The sequence below is a fragment of the Leucopleurus acutus genome, assembly GCF_964270905.1.
Source record: "Leucopleurus acutus genome assembly, chromosome: 2".
In the NCBI taxonomy this organism is placed as follows: domain Eukaryota; kingdom Metazoa; phylum Chordata; class Mammalia; order Artiodactyla; family Delphinidae; genus Leucopleurus; species Leucopleurus acutus.
In genome coordinates this window covers 110,922,740-110,940,441 of record NC_139143.1, presented here as the reverse complement: position 1 = coordinate 110,940,441, position 17,702 = coordinate 110,922,740, and the positions used below count along the sequence as shown (strand labels likewise).

General features: G+C 40.0%; 1 protein-coding gene across 1 annotated transcript; it reads right to left on the bottom strand.

Moving 5' to 3' along the window:
• Positions 1 to 323: 323 nt before the first annotated feature.
• DNTTIP2 (deoxynucleotidyltransferase terminal interacting protein 2) lies at positions 324 to 15,191 on the bottom strand. Its single transcript, XM_082833893.1, has 7 exons — positions 15,090 to 15,191; positions 12,548 to 14,190; positions 10,852 to 10,990; positions 7,944 to 8,039; positions 6,721 to 6,885; positions 4,656 to 4,765; positions 324 to 2,627 (listed from the first exon to the last, which is right to left on the bottom strand). The coding sequence occupies exons 1-7, from the start codon at positions 15,159 to 15,161 to the stop codon at positions 2,534 to 2,536; spliced, it is 2,319 nt and encodes a 772-aa protein (XP_082690019.1). The 5' UTR covers positions 15,162 to 15,191; the 3' UTR covers positions 324 to 2,533.
• Between the last annotated feature and the right edge of the window lie 2,511 nt (positions 15,192 to 17,702).

The following is a 17,702-nucleotide window of genomic DNA, read 5'->3' as shown; positions in this document are numbered from 1 at the left end:
TATATATATTTTTTTTTTTTTTTTGCGGTACGCAGGCCTCTCACTGTTGTGGCCTCTCCCGTTGCGGAGCACAGGCTCGAGGTGCAGGCTCAGCGGCCATGGCTCACAGGCCCAGCCGCTCCACGGCATGTGGGATCTTCCCAGACCAGGGCATGAACCCGCGTCCCCTGCATCGGCAGGCGGACTCTCAACCACTGCGCCATCAGGGAAGCCCATATTTTGATACTCAGTTTTGAAGATTTAAAATAAATTTGTGAAGAGCACATTTGAGATGAAGCTACTATGCATCTTACCAGTTTTAATTCCTTAAAGTAGATGTTAATAGAGATCACTTTAAATGACTTTTAGCTGAAGCATTTATTTCACTGAATAAGGTATTTTACATTCGTTGATAACTCTCTACTTTGTTCCAAGTTACTTTATGTGGCTTACAAAAATACATATAAGATAAAAAAAAAAAAGAATGGAGACAAAAAAGGAGCGTGTTAAAATGTAACTATAATACATTTGATCCTTGAACAACACAGGCTTGAACTGAGCAGGTCCACTATACATAGATTTTTTTTCCAATAAATCCATACTAAAGTATTGATATTACATGATCTGCAAGCAGTTGAACAGTTGGTTCTCAGATGCAAAACTGTGGATACAGAGGGCCTACTGTTAAGGTTTCTGACTTTCAGCTGCATGGGGTTCAGTGCCCCTAACCCCCGTGTTGTTCGAGAGTCAACTGTACTCAAAACACGTACTGAGAGCACCTCTAAGGTGGGTTAGTGAGAGCTGAACTTGGCGCTTAGGTTCAGTTCTCGTTCCTCATCACTGCTTTCCAATCCAGAGCTCTAATGCTGCTCTGTGTGGGAAGGATTAGTTCTCCAATCTTGCTTTCCCTGTAAAATGCACTATAATGTACCAAATATTTGTCATAACTGCAGTTTTGAAGTATCACATAATTCAACCTATTCTAGCATTCATTAGTCAGAAACCAGCATGAAAGTTATGAATAAAGTTGACACACACCTTGAGCCTGAGAAAAAACTGCGTAAGTCCTCAATTGCGCCGAGAAACACCATACAAAAGGATTGACAGCTTTGACTGTTCTTATAGCATAGTAGCATGAGCTGAAGAAACGTTCTACTAGCAATGTCTCCTTCTGGAAGAATGTGTAAAGGGTAAATTATTTCTTGTTTTTATATTTAATTCTCTCATAGCAGGTCCTTATTTTACCCAGAAGGCAAAACTTAATATTCTTGGAATAAAAGCTTTTCTATAAAAGAGAACAGATAGAGATGTTTCACTAACTCCACCTATGAATGTTGTTGTTTTATTACTAGGCTGCTTATGATCCCAAGCAGTAAACACAAAATAGATTTCTTATTTACTGAAATCCCAAGAAAGCAGTATGCTACAAAACAGACGTCCCGTGAATAACGACATGAAGGAAACAATAACCCACCAGGAAGCATGAACAGAAATGGCCAACACTCCTTGGGTGTCGTGAGTTGCTTTAGCCAGGATGCATATTTCTGCCACTGGAGATGAGATAGGCTGGGCCACTTTACCTCCTGGCCAAATTAAAATCATATTAATAAATACTATTTCACTGGAACGCAACATTGAATCTGGAGAAAATCTATCTTTCCTCCTGTTTCAGTTGCTAAGAAGGAAAATAGCTCTCCTGCTTCTACCTTTAACCCAGACTTTCCAAGCAGTCTATCTTTTAGGTCCTTTTTATAGCTTCATTTAGTTCTTTGGTCATCTACTAACATACACATGCTCCAAGAACACTTTTTTTTTTTTTTTTTTTGCGGTACGCGGGCCTCTCACTGTTGTGGCCTCTCCCGTTGCAGAGCACAGGCTCCAGATGTGCAGGCTTAGCGGCCATGGCTCACGGGCCCAGCCGCTCCGCGGCATGTGGGATCTTCCTGGATCAGGGCACGAACCCATGTCCCCTGCATCGGCAGGCAGACTCTCAACCACTGCGCCACCAGGGAAGCCCCAAGAACACTTTTAACATTTCTTTGGTTTCAACTGTGACTGTCATACTGGCAACAAGATCTCTGTATCCCAGCTTCACCAATTTTCTGGACTTGAATGTGCACCTGACAAAAGGGCACCATCTCCCCCCTACACACACATCTCTACATAATAATTACAATATTGCTCACGTATGTTTGATCATATTACTTTAAAATTTCTGAATGTTAGCAAACTTTATATTTTTTAAATGTTTTAAATTTTCTTTAAGTAACCAAATGTTGAAAACTTTACAAAAATGTTAAATGACTGAGGTTATTTTCCTTTTTTTCCTCCTCAAAGGGTGTAAGCATGAGTGGATCCTTTGTAGACACCCCTATTTTTATCCCAAGGGGCATGTGATTAATCCTCTCTAAAATCAACTTTTTCCAAAGAGAAATCCCTATATATAAATAGGGCCAGGCTATGTTAATTTGTGTGATGGTTGTGTCGGTTTTCAAAATATCTTTAGTAATAAATAAAGGGGAGATGTAAAATTTTGTGATTTGCTTGGTGAATCTTAATTGCGAAACTTCTTCTTCTTTCGAAACTTCTTTCCTGCTGCATTTGCTGCCTTTTCAGCCATAATCTCTGAGTACTTCCTTCGGTTGTATCTAAAAAGAAAAACCAAACCTTTAAGTTCTAAAGTATGACACACCAAACATTAGAAGTTAATGTAACCTTTTTGTGGGGAGAGGGGTGGCGGCAGCGGGGAGGCACTTCTAAATTTCATTTTTTTTTTTTTTTTTGTATTTTCACTATCTATTCATCACATCTACACTAAGTTCCACCATGTGTAAGAAGCCATACTAAGTGTTGCGGACAGAGCAGTGAACCAGCCAGCCATAGTAGTCCCTACCCTCAGAGCTTGCAGTCTAGTAAGAAAAAAACGGCAACGGTAGAGGAAGACTTTTGAAAACTTTCAGCCACTAGAGACCCACGCTGTAATTTCTGAGACTGCCATCATGAAGATTACAAAATATAGGTCAATTTTAAGTAAGCAAAGACTGAATCACCTTGTACCACACACCTCTGTGGGGAAGGAAACAGACACGCTTGAGACATAGGAAAATGGGAGGGACTCTGACAGTTTGAACATGGGACTGAAGGGAGAAGAGGTATTAGGACTTGCCCTAATGGACAGAGGGTGATGCCGTTTGGTCATGAGATACAGAACACTGGGAGAGGACCAGAATGTACAGGGAGGATGAGGTCAGTAGACCCCAAGTTAGCTCTTAGAGGGGCCTGTGAGATACCCATTAGATATTCCTGAGGCAGTAGCTGGTTATGGGCTCCGGACTCAGGAGACAACTAGACTAGACGTACACATTTGAAAGTCAACAGTATATAGATTAACACAAACTCTGTGGGGATGAGATTTCCAAAGAGAGAGAAGTGAGAAAAGAGCATTGCTTGTTTCTAAAAATTTCGCCATAAACCAGACTCATTAAATAGTTTACGTGACACTCAAACTTTTTTTCCATGTCTATATATTACACCAGTTTAAAAAACCTTGATAAACATTTTCACTTTTGCTACTAAACGAATCTAGAAGTCCGGCAGAGGTTTCTATATGAGGTATGCTTTTAAATCTATACTATACACATACCTACTTCAAGGACATTTAAACATACTCAAATTGCCCCATCTCAGGAAAAAAAAAAATCCAACTCCATCCACTAGCTGTGACTCTCTCATCTTGCTCACAACCAAACTTCTTCAAAGATTTCTCCCTTATTTCTTCAGCTCACTCTCAAGTACCTTACAGTCTGCTTTCCTCCCCATCACTCCCCTGAAAACTCCTTCTGCCAAGGTTACTGTGACCTCCATGTACTAAATCCAAAGGTTTTAGTTCTTACCTCAACTGAGCTCTCAGCAGCACTTATTACTGTTAGCCACTCCCTCCAGCTTATACCTGCCCATAACGTTCTCTTTCCTTGACTTCCCCCCCACCAATTTATTTATTTATTTGGCTGCGTTGGGTCTTCGTTGCTGCGCGCAGGCTTTCTCTAGTTGTGGCGAGCAGGGGCTGCTCTTTGTTGTGGTGTGCGGGCTTCAGTAGTTGTGCCATGTGTAGTAGTTGTGGTGCCCAGGCTTAGTTGCTCCGCAGCATGTGGGATCTTCCCAGACCAGGGGTCGAACCCGTGTCCCCTGCACTGGCAAGCGGATTCTTAAGCACTGCGCCACCAGGGAAGTCCCTTTCCTTGACTTATATGACACTGTGCTCTCCTGGTTTTCTTCATGCCTCCCTGGCTATTCTTTCCCAGTCTCCTTTGTGGGCTCATTCTCCTCTAGTCAGCCAAATACTTTCATGCTTCCCTCTAAAGCAGTGGTTCTAAATTGGGAATGCTTATGCCCCACAGGGGCCACTTGAAACTGCTTGAAGACATTTTTGAGTGTCATGAATTGGGGGGGAGGGGAGTGCACTACTGGCATCTAGTGGATAGACACCAGGGAGGCTGTTAAAGATCCTACAGTGTACAGGACAGTCCCCCCTAATAATTATTCCATCCAAAAAATATAATAGTGCTGCTGTTGAGAAACTCTGTGCTAAAGCATTTAAAAATTGTCTTGAATTTAAAGTTTATGCATATTCTAAGGGAAAGCACACATATTATGAAGTGAAACATAAATTCCTTTACCTTCTGAACTCAGAATCGGCCAGCAGTTCCTCCACGATAGTTCTCTTCCTTTGTTTCCTGGGAACTCGTGAATGGTAGAAGTCAGCTGGATTGTCAACAATGGTTCCAATCTATGAATGATTGATTGAAATAAGTCATGCAATACCTGAAGGCCAAGTATCTTTCGTATCTCAGGGTAGCTCTAACAAAGTATATTTATAGAAAGTAATGGAAAACACAGCTTACAATTTACCAATATTAAAATTAGTTTTGCCGTTTCTTAAAGAAAAAAATCACTTATTCAATCTGCACTGGGTCCTACTAATGACATTTCTTCATTAGAGTTTACAGTAAAACCAAAATTCCTTTTATATAAGTGCTAGACAGTAAATTCTTGATGAATAGTCTAAATAGAGGAGGAAAAGTGGGACAGATAGTCTTTTGTTTTAGTTTTCCAATTTAACGAAATTGACACATACATTCTACTATATACCTATTTGATCTCCTAGGTTATCATAATTGCTGCCAACTTAGAACCTTCTTACTGACCACTCTGCATCTGTTCGTATGTTCAACCAAGTAAAATTTACAATGTCTGCTATGTGCCAGGCACTGTGCTAGGTGTTAGGGAAACAAAGACAAAGAATATCTGGTCCCTGCCAGTAAGGGGGCCAGAATCTTTTTAAAAAAATTTATTTATTTATTTAATTTAATTTTAAAATAATTTTTAAAATAAATTTTTTTTTTGGCTGCATTGGGTCTTCGTTGCTGCTTGTGGGCTTTCTCTAGTTGTGGCGAGTGGGGACTACTCTTCGTTGCAGCGCACAGGCTTCTCACTGCAGTGGCTTCTCTTGTTGCAGAGCACAGGCTCTAGGTGCGCGGGCTTCAGTAGTTGTGGCTCGCGGGCTCTATAGCACAGGCTCAGTAGTTGTGGCGCACAGGCTGAGTTGGTCGGTGGCATGTGGGATTTTCCCAGCCCAGGGCTTAAACCCATGTCCCCTGCACTGGCAGGCAGATTCTTAACCACTGCACCACCAGGGAAGCCCCCAGAGTCTCAAGGAAGATCCGAAGGTACACAACTAAAAAATTAAAGCATAACCTAATATTATGCTGAACAAAACACTCTAGATGCTCTGAAAACTAAATGGCGAATTCTACCGAATGGAGGTAAAGAAGGTTTTACAAAGGATGACATTTTAGCTTGGATTTGTATGGGTAAAATTTCACCAAGCAAACATGGCAGAGCCAAACACTTGTAAAGTCAGAATGACTAGACCAGTCTGTGCATATCCTGAGAAGACCGAGTAGCTGAGTGTGCTGGAGGTTAAGAGGAGACCATGTGACCAAAAAAGGGGTAGTGAGCTGGTTTGGGTGCACATGGTGAAGGGCTACATTAAAGGGTATAGATATAGACTCTATCCTATAGGTTATAAGAATCACTGAAGGTACCATTGAATATCTTGATTATCACCGAGCAGAGGTGTGTCATGAAACAGATTGCTATTTTTTAAAGGAAAGATGACTGCCTACAATGTAGAGGATGGACCAAAAGGGAGAGCAGACCTGGAGGCAAAGGACTATTACAGTAATCCATGAGTGACAAGAAAGGTAGCCAAGAAGAACGAAATGAACTTGAGAGCTACCAGAGGGTGAATCAATTGGACTTTCATCTGAAAACACTTTGGAAACCAACTTTTAACTTGTTTTCAGAATAAAGAACCTTGAAAAAAAGAAGAGTTTGGTGTACATGAGTCCCTCTTTCCTGCCCCATCCTGCAAGGAGTCTTGCTCTTAGGCTAATAATACTCATAATATGGTACACCCATCTTGTAAGTTTCATAATTTTTAGAGAAGAAATTATGAAAAACTAGTTACCGTTTGGAAACCTAGTTACCGTCTGGAACACCATCTTTCTATATGGAAAGCCATTACAAGCTGGTGGCTGTCTGAATTGGGTTCTGGCCATTATTATACGGCCCAAGCAGATGTGCTGTGTAAATATTCATTTAAGAGTAAACAAATCACTATAGTGCTTTCCAAACTAAAATCCTCAGAACATCACTACCATTATTCTGTTTGCTTCATACCTGGAAGTACTTGGGGAAGCCGTCTCTATCATTTTTCTTGTAAAACCTTTTTGGGTCCATGCTAGCTCTCATCTTCAGTGCTTTGAGATCATTTTTCAGTTCATCTGTCAGTTCTGGAGCTTTCATACCAAACCAGCCATCACCTGCTGTTTTTTGTCGCTCTTGCTGAAATTCAAATTTCAGAAACAATTAGAAAATTCTAATTTTAATAAGCAGTGTATAAACTATACCTCACTCCCCCTAAAATTATAAAGAAAATTTCATGAAAAACAAATAAGGTTACTTTACAGCAATGTATATATTATCTCCAGATTCACCTTTCATAAAATGATTAGATCACAAAAAGTGATTTCTCTGATAAATCAGGCACAGCACTGTCAGTTTCTTAAATGAGGGCTCCTTAAAATTTACTTTGTATCTTAGTAAGAACTGCTGACTTGTTGGGAGAGTAACCCACAGCTTCAATTTTTATTGTCTAGAATACCCTACACAAGATGTAATGTATAAAAAACATTTTTACTTCTGGAGCTTTTATGTAAACATTAACACTTTTACTGAGTCACCGAGTTGTCTCAGAAAGTTACTCACTCCAGCAAGTCCAGAAATTTCTATTATTTCTAAAATTCAAAAACTTTCTATTTTTTGAAAACTCCTAGCAAGTTATTTGCTTAATTTCATTTTTTGTTCATTCACACAACAAATATTGGAGTGCTTACCATGTGCCAGGGTGCTCTGGTCATATTAGTGACATTACTGGAGCATCATCCTCAAATTTCCTCTTAAGCTCTCTCAATAATTTCTTTATCCTTATTAGTTGAAATGGAAGTAGTCCCCTGTATTTTACTAAAGAAAATACCTTCTATGCTTTCAGTTGGCAGACTAAATAGGCCAGTGTTTTTAATGGTTACATTCAGTTCCCTACAAAAGCCCACAACAGAGCTCCCAGCCTTCTGTGAACAGTACCCATAAGCCAAGAGGTGTGGTGTGGACAGTGACCTCATATGCTGGCTGCCACTGTTTTTAAGGATGGTAAAAAAGAGCTTTCACTTTGTGAAAATCTATAAGAAACGTTGCTTATGGAACCATATTTTACGGGCTCTTAGATATCTGTAACAATTTTCTTTGGAAACGTATATATTTTAATTGTTACAGCCATGTTAGATAAACTGAACATATATAGTCAAACACATTAAACATTCTAAATAATGAGTCACTGTACTCACTCTGCGTTTTTTCTGAAGTTTATACTTTGATTCACTGTATGGTGGGACACAGTAGTTTTTTTCAAAATCAGGAGTAATGACGGCTTTCTGCAAAAGCTGCAAAAATATTAAACTGGTTTTAAAATGTCAGAATGTCATTATTGTTTCAACATTATTGCCTTATAAAGGAAACATCTCCCACACTGAAGACTACTCCAGATATATTAACCTTCTATATGGACAAACATACTACTGCAAAGCTGCTCCTGTCCTTAAATTTGTAAATTATATCAAAATAAAAATGCTTTAGAAGACAAACTGAAGGGTTTAGGCAATCTATAAAATCAATATTCATCTCAAATTTCTTCTTCTAATCTGAATCTGCACACATCAGATATACGTTAATGTGTCCACTTGCATTTCATTGGTTTGCAACCAGCCACCTGCACCAACCAACTGGAAACGAAAGACAATAGGAACAATGCTAAAAAACCTGACTAGGCTTTAATAAGTTCTTCGATGCTGGTAAAACAGCTTTCTGTGATCTGAGGAGACCAGCTAGACTACTGATAAGAAGCAGCAGTATAGATTTTGATTAAACAACATATGCTTTTTATGGTATACCAATGAAATTATGCCATCGAGCAAATCTTCCTTTGGCAACCCAACAATATATCAAAGATGCTCTTTCAATGTCAATTCATACAAAGATCAACTTCATTCTTTTTAACAGCTGTTATGCACAATTTTTCTTCGTGATATTTAGTTTAGTAAGTCTCCATTACATTTTCCATGAAACATTGTAAACACCATCTCTGCACACTTGTGATTACTTCTGTAAAACAGATTCCAAAATGTGTCATTTAAATTTTCATAGGGACTACTAAATTGCCTTGCATCCAAGTAGTATAAACTCCTACCAAGAGTTAATCAGTACCATTTTCTTTACATAGCCAACACAGGAGATTATCCTTTTGTGTTTTGTCAGTGGTACTTCATGAATGTTTCCCTTTGCTGTTGATCAACTTTTTGTGTATTTATTAGCTATGTATTGTAATATAAGTCTTCTTCTGGGGTATGCCTGTATTTTGGGGGGGGGTTATTTTTCATTTTTATACAGGGTTGTGTTCTTATTAATTTGTAGAAATGTATTTTGTATCTTGGTATTAACCTGTGGTCTTTTACTTGTCTTTAAGGTGTTTTTATTTGCCTAAGTTTTAAAATTTTAAGTAGTCAGATCTGTTAATCTTTTCCTAAATGTCTTCTGCATTTCTTGTTACTTGCCTAGGGTTATTAAATACTGTCTTAATACTGTGTATGTGACTAAAAGGAACCTGAGGGTTATTAGTCATTTCCCTAGTATAAGAACTAAAGAAAGCTGCTCCTTAACCCTCAAAACAGTTCACAGGAATACAGCAAATATTAATTTGGTCAATAACATTTGAAATTATCAATTTAGAAGTCAATTATCAATTCAGAAATCCTCAATTCAGGTTCAGGACTAGAAGTTGCTGGGTAGCACAGTAGCAGTCTAGACTTTCCTATCAGAGAAGAGAGCATGACATTTATTTAATAGATTATTAAGAGCTGGTTGTGTGTCAAGTAGTATAGTAGGGTTTAGACTGGTTCTCAACTGAGAGCAACTGGCAATATCTGAAGACATGTTGAGGTGGGGGGACGGTGCACTGGTAGAGATGGATGCTACTGGCACCTATGGGGTAGCGGCCAGGGATGCTGCTAAAAAATATCCTACAAGGCACAGGACATTTTCCCACAACAAAGAATTATCCAGTCCAGAAATAAAAGACAGTAAAAAAAACAATGAATACCACATGATCAATAATCACTTAGATCTATACTGGGTGTTGCAGAAGCAGAGAGGAGGTAGGGGGAAGGACTAGGGTCAAAGAATGCTTCCTAAAGGTTGTGATTTATAATCTCTGCATTGGAGGTAGGGGGAAGGACCAGGGTGTGTTCAGGGAACTATAGTAATTTTCAATGGTAAGAACACAGCTGGTGGACAGTCAGCTAGAGGAACAGAGGCACCTTGAATGCTCTGAGGAACTACTACAGGACTTAAACAGAATATCATGGTCAGATTTGTAGTTTTAGAAAAAGAAATCTAGCAAGACCATGGAGGATGGCTTGAAGAAGAGTAAGGAGGCCACTACAATAGTCTAGATGAAAAACACAACAGATGTCACTAGTCAGTGACAGTGGGGTAGAAAGAAGGGGGCAGAGTAGAAAGTATGTAACAAGCACCGTCCCCTAGGCTTAGTTGTTGAGTGCAAAAGGGAAACAGATTTTCCCTTGCAAAAGGAGGAACTGGTTTAGGTAGGGAAGAGAAGGGCAATTAGTGAAGTCAAGTACCTGAGCACATCTGAATGAACAAACAATAGGCACCTGGATATAAAGACCTGGGTAGGCTGCAAGGCTAGAAAATACTGATACTAAAGATTTGGAAGTCATTCAAGGTGACAGCTGAAACTGAGGGTTTGGATGAGGTTACCTAACCTGTAATTTCTTTCTGAAAATATATGTACAATTTTATGTCTATGCACACATGTGCTTTTTTTCCTGGTGGGGTTAGTGGGCACTCGCAGCTTTCAGATTTTCAACACAGTCCAAAGCAGTTAAGAACTAAAAGTATAGCAAGGAAAGAAAAAACACAACCCTTGGGATCATAACTGGTGATTGCAAGAAGAGTAACACTGATCCTATATCACTCTAGTTTTCAAGCCTCATCTTCTATAGCTGGGACTTTATAATAAAAAAGAAGAAATGATTGTCCTGGAAAGAGGGAAAAAAGAAGCACAGTAGGCTAATGTGGTTGCACTGTAGGAAAATTAGTCTCTTACCAAGGACTAATCATTTCTAGAAGTGACTGGTTAGTTCTATGAAAACCAATGGGATGCTTTGTGCAACTTACCTCATTTTTCTTTTTCTCCTTGATCTGTGTTAGGGTTCTCTTGTTCAACTGTAGCTTGTCTGCATTGACATTAATATACAAACCACCCAGCTGCTTAACACTCAGACCAGGATCTATGCTGCTGCTAGTCAACTTCAGACTGAAAGAGAAATGATCACTTTTAAGTGATTAAGAAATGATCTTTAGATCATTTAGTAATTCAAAATGGAAACAATTGAGACTGTATTTTTATTTAGAAGAAAATTATGGGATGAATAATGAATTAAGCCTTTTGGAAGCACATCAAAATTTATTCCCTAGTTTTTCTTAGAAGAGGATTAAGGCCATATTACATGACAACAGACTTCATAAAGGGATTTTATAAAGAAAGAATTACAGAAAAGAGGAGGAAATACATCTGGCAATTTGCTCAACTTCACGTATACGTAGTGAGTTAATATACGTCCACATACTTCCATCTCCAAAGCCAATGAGAAAGACAGGGTCTTCTACTCCGAACTTCTAAGTTATCCAAATTTGGAATGTTTTTCTGGGTAATTTAAGGGCATTTAGTAGCACCTCTAAATCAGTGAGTTTTAAACAATGAGCATTCGTACTTTCCACTGGAGATTTTAAAAAAGTATAACTGTCAAACCCTGGATCCACCAAATCAATCTTCTGCAGTTGGCTTGGGCTCCTGCTATATTTATGTAATAAAAATTTCTACTTTCTATTACTGAAGAGTCCTTTTTATAAACAAGTATACTTGGACTTACAGTCAGTTTCTTTCCTAATTATTCATACAAACTGAGCAGTTAAAAGTTTTGATAATCAACCTCTACTGGAAAGTGAAATCATTCAATTGCAGTGCCTTGGCAGTGATTCTCAACCCTGAGTGTACATTACAATTATCCTGGGGAGGAGGTGTGGCTTTTAAAAAATAAGTACACCTGAGACTAGCCTCAGCGATTTCACTGGTTTACAGTGAAGACTAGGCATGTTAATGGATAGTTCCTTACCAAGGATACCTGTATTTCCAGTGGATACACTGCCACCAAGGGCCTGTGCCTAGGAAAAACAAATTTGAAAAGCAAACAAAAAAGAAACTAAAGAAATAGCCCCCAAAGAGTGCTTTTCAATGGGTGATAGATGGGATTATAGGTTATTGTTTTTCTCAGGTTTTCCTCTATTTTTCAATTTCTCTACAATCAACATGTGGAAAAAACCAAGTTACCTCCCTTCCCTTTTATATGTTGCTCTTAATAATCGTGCAAGAAAACCTTAACAGATGATTTTTTTTTTTTTTGTGGTATGGGGGCCTCTCACTGTTGTGGCCTCTCCCGTTGCGGAGCACAGGCTCCAGACGCGCAGGCTCAGCGGCCATGGCTTACGGGCCCAGCCGCTCCGTGGCATGTGGGATCTTCCCGGACCGGGGCACGAACCCGCGTCCCCCACATCGGCAGGCGGACTCTCAACCACTGTGCCACCAGGGAAGCCCCAGATGATTTTTAATGTACCACCAAACGGAGTACTTTTAGCTCTCATTGGTGGGAAAAATATGACTAACAAAGATACCCACATAAACAAGGGAAATGCTGGATAAAAAAGCTCTTCCATAAAGAACCCAAAGTAATAATTTTTTCAATTTCTATGACTAATATTTTTATGGTAAATTAGCCACTTCAAACATGTATCAAAAAATAAAGATAAGACTTACAGTTTAGATTTTGTGCTATTTAGTAAGTTGTCTTCATCACTAAACTCATTATCTTTACTTCTGTCACTGTCTGATGGTTCTTCTTCACTTTCTTCCTCCTCCTCCTCTTCTTCCTCAGTGGCAACCTCACTTGCCTTGTCTTCTTCATCCAAGCAAAAATTTTTATCAGCAATCAATCGAGGAGTTGTGTCAATTACAAACAATGCATTGTCAGGTGATGTATTTTCTGAGTCTCCATTTAATGACTCTTTTTGACCACTATTTTCAATGAAACACACAGTGTCCTCTTCATTCTCACTGTTTTCAGACTGCTGGCTTTCATCACTGCTGAGAACTAATAAAACAGAATCATCTTTATCCTGAGATGTGCTGGGCTCAACTTCACACAGCTTGGTATCACACTCAAAATCTACATCCCTTTCTTTGCTCATGTCTTCGCCAACACCTATAACTGTGCACTCTTCTTCTTCATCACTATCACCACCATCACCAAGCTCTATCCAGTCACTTGTTTTTATGCTGCTGTTTCTCTCTTCATTCCATCTATCCACTTCCACAACTGCAAATGTTTGAGCTAACGATTTCATTACAGCCTCACAGTTCAGGTTTGAGGATGCTGAGGTGGTTTTGTTACTTTCAGGGGTTGAATGCCTTTGTGAAACTAACTGCTGAAGGCTAGTGTCCTGAAGTTCAGAAAGACTCTTCAACTGAGAATTTTTCTCATTAATTTCTTTTCCTGCATCTATTATTCTTTTGGCTTCTTCCTCTAAGCTCTTACAATTCTGCTTTGTTATTTCTTTGAGAGGTGAAATGTTGTCTTGTTTTTCCTCTCTTATATTAAAACTTTGGTGTTTTTGCACTATTAGTTTTTTTCCTGAATTTCCAAAGAAGGAGTCATTACCAGGGTCATCATAAGTTTCATTATTAGAGATATTTGGCTTATTTATCTGAGAAAGCGATCTTGCTAGTAAACGAGAAGTTCGTCTGGTATCTGAATCCTCTAAATTCACAGGTGTATTTATGATTTGCTTTTCATTTCCTGGTACAATCTTGGTATCATTCTCCTCAGTTTGTGCCTGTAATTTCCTTTGCATACTCCTTGTTGTTCTCCTAGTTGCAATTCCAGAAAATGAAGAAATGTCTGAGCATGATGACTCAGCATCAGAATTAGCTTCCACATGGGATTCTTGGTTTGGATCGGTTCGGGATTTAGCCTTACTTCTCCTGGTTCTTGTTGTTATTTCTGTGGGATGCACAATTCTAGAAATACCTGAAATATGTGATTCTGCTTCAGAGACTTCTTCTTCAGTATGAGACTCACTCACTCGAGTTATTTTCAGCTTTTTCCTTACACTGGAAACTGGGGTGCCTGCAACTAAGATCTGCCTTCTCCTAGTTACTCTTAAAATGGGATCCTGGGCCTCAGACACAGAAGAACAGTTTGACTCTGCTTCAGAGATCTCTCCATCAGTAGAAGGTTTGTTCATTCCTGGTAATGAACCTGTAGTTCTGCTCTTCCTCTTCCTGGTTTTAGGAGCTGGACTTTGTTCCCTACTGGTCTGTGACTCAGCAATACTTGGGTCATCAGATGGAGATTCCTTCTGGCCTTTTGGATGTGCGTGAATTCTTGAGGCAGCAGAATTCTACAAGCCAGTGAAAATACACTGTGATTTAGGTAGGGATGGGACAAGAGCAAAGTGAATGAGGCACTCCCCTCAGAAGCAAATTTTAAGAGAGCACTAAAAAACTCAGTAAACAAGATTAATGCAAAACAATAACAACAACCATCACCACCCACAACTAAAAAAAAAATCAATACTTAAATACTGGATCTGACTGCATTTGCAGGCCCTGCCTCACTAGCGTCACCTAAGTCCTGGATCTGACTTTAGGGAACAAAACAAATAATTGAAAAAGAAAATTTTCTCCACTCAAAGTCACATATGCTAGGTGGACCTACATTCCGACATAACATATAGGAAAAGACGAAAGATGGAATCGGTCGCGGTGCTTACGTTTTCATACCTAAGCGAATTAATGCTCCCTTCCCTTCATTGCAATATCAGAGGCAGCGGACGACTAACGCCACTGAATTACTAGCTGGCGTCACCACAGCCCTCCCCACGCCAGAAGGAGGTGCTGTCGGGGCACAGCCAGTCTTCCCACGTGAAAATGGTGCCTTCTCCATCCAATCCAGCTAATGAGGCTCACGCTTGGTGGCCGAAATTAATCCTCCTTAGCACGGTGTTAGCAGTAAGATTAAAAGGCCTGAGCTGTGCATCGGCATTACGGAGCTGAACTACCGCAAAATAAGTTACCTAATCTCTCTATTCCCTGCCAAGCATTACGTTAAAAGACCCTAGTGAGGTCTGAGGAGGAAGCTACAGGCTTAGCGCGGAGCCTGGTACACAGCTGCGCGCTGCCAGTTCCGGCTTTTCTGCCGCTCCTCCCCAGGCTTCGCGGGACCCCAGCGCCACCCACCTCCCTGAGCACCGTCCTGCGAACCAGAGAGAAGAAATGAGGGAGCCTTGAGATCTCCTACCTTCTGCTGGGAGCTTTCAACTGACGTGGTTTGGATCCCGGCCTGAGGCCGCGCGGACCTAGTAACCACCATCCTCCAGGCTTGCAGCCGCCGCGGCGGCCCCACCGCGCTCCGGAAGTGCGTCAGAGAAGCGCCACACTCGCGTTTTCCCGCGAGAATCCCGGAACTCGAGAACTCGTACCGCCTCCGCCCCTCCGACCTAGGCCAGGGCTGTCTCACCCTGGGAGCCGGAAGGAGACGGGTATTAGCGTTCACGGCAGTGCGGTAGAAGACCCAGCAGCCTTGTGCAGGGAGAGACCGTCCCGGCGTGGCCTAGGGCCCTCGTCCCCGTGACACACGAACGAATTGGAAAATAGCATCATCTGTGGGAATGTAAAATGATACAGCCACTATGGAGAACAGTATGGAGGGTCCTTAAAAAACTAAAAATAGAATTACCATATGACCCAGCAATCCCACTACTGAGCACATACCCAGAGAAAACCATAATTCAAAAAGACACATGCACCTCAGTGTTCATTGCAGCACTATTTACAATAGCCAGGTCATGGAAGCAATCTAAATGCCCATGGACAGACGAATGGATAAGGAAGATGTGGAACTATATACAATGGAATATTACTCAGCCATAGAAAGGAACGAAATTGGGTCATTTGTTGAGATGTGGATGGATCTAGAGACTGTCATACAGAGTGAAGTAAGTCAGAAAAAGAAAAACAAATATCGTACATTAATGCATATATGTGGAACCTAGAAAAATGGTACAGATGAACTGGTTTGCAGGGCAGAAATTGACAGATGTAGAGAACAAACGTATGGACACCACCGGGGGAAAGCAGCGGGGTGGTGGTGGTGGTGGTGGTAGTGGTGGTGGTGGTGGTGGTGGTGATGGTGTGATGAATTGGGTGATTGGGATTGACATGTATACACTGATGTGTATAAAATGGATGACTAATAAGAACCTGCTGTATAAAAAAATAAAATTCAAAAAAAAAAGAAAATAGCATCATCTGCTCTACTACGTCCATCCTCTCATTTGTTCAGCAGAGGTCTTAATGCAGCCATGGGTATGGCCGAAGGAGACGTTTGCATTATTTATAATACCTTAAAAAATCATATACTCTTGTATTACTTGTGAAGTTAAATATAAAATAAAATTTAAAGACGTGATTCGGGTAAAAGATGTATATGTTAAATGCCCAGGAATTCGGAGGCTAGTTAGGAAGCTATATATAATTTAAAGGTGCAATGGTGAGTAGAAATTGGGAATAAGCAGAATAGAAGAAATGTTAAATTGTAAAGGAGAGAGATTAAAAAAAAAGTTTTTGCAGTGAAAGGAAGAGAATGACTAGAATCAAGAGACACTTTGATTTTTCTTTTAGGATAAAGGGTGGAGAGCTAGGATATGTTTGAGGGTAATGGAAAGGGATTGAGGAAGTAAGTAAACAGTCGTTGGAGATGAGAATGAGCGCCTCATCAAATCTCCCTTACTTTAGAACAGAAAACCAATTTTTTTTTCTTAAAGTCACAAAGTACACAATTTTCAGTGGGCAAACTGCCATTCAGCTAAATAGCTCCTTTCATAGTTCCTCTTGCAGCCAGATACAGCTAGGTTTGGACTAATTACGGATCAATTAAGTGTTGTGTAGTTCTCTAGGGACATCTTAAAAGAGAGGAGGTCCTCCTTGCCTTCTTTAACTTCATTTCACTCTGTGGAAAGTTGTGTTCCCTGGTTTTCAAGCAGCAATCTTGTGCCATGAAGGTGAGGGCCATGCTTTAAGGATGGCAGAGAAGTAGCAAAGAAAAAAATTGAGTTTCTGACAAGTTGTGGAACTGCTGTATCAGTTCTAAATAGCCTAATTTTGGAGCTGTTTCACCTGAGAAAAACACCTCTTTTTAAACCAGTTATTTGGGGGTTTTCTGTGTTTTGCAGCAAGCCTAATCCCAACTAAAGAATGGAATTAAAAAATGGAGATGGAGGAGTTAGCCACAAAAGAATGCTCCTTCCTTTGAGGCAAGAGGGAAGAGTTGATAATTGAAGCAGAGAGGAGACTATAAATGCAGGGAAATTAAAGGGGGAAGAAAAGGAGGGGATTTGAGGTAGATAACAATCTCTGTAAGAAGGTGATTCATCTGCTCAGAAGAATGAAAAAAGTTTAGATTGACTGTCATGGGGAATGTGGTAAGGAGCAAAAAGAAGGAGTTTCAGTAGGGCCAAGTAGCAATGAGAGTAGGTAAAAGAAAGAACAGAAGATGGGCTAAATCTGAAGAGGATGTGGAGTGGCGTAGAGGAAGGAAGATGAAGCAACTGGAGGTGGGTGGTGGAGACAACAGCATCAATCATAGTAATAGTAGAGCACTTACTGTATGCTGGGTACTAAGTGCTTTACATACATTAACTCATTTAATATATATGACAACTTTAACATGAGCAAATGCATGAAAATAGAAATTAAGATCACAGGTTTGGGTGTAGAAAATTGGGAGAGTATTAGAACACCAGTGTGTATTGTTCACTTACAAGCATGGCCCCTTTAAAACGAAACAAACCAAAAAAACACTCCCAAATATTTACAATCTAAAAAGTTCAAGAAACAAACATTAAATACTAAG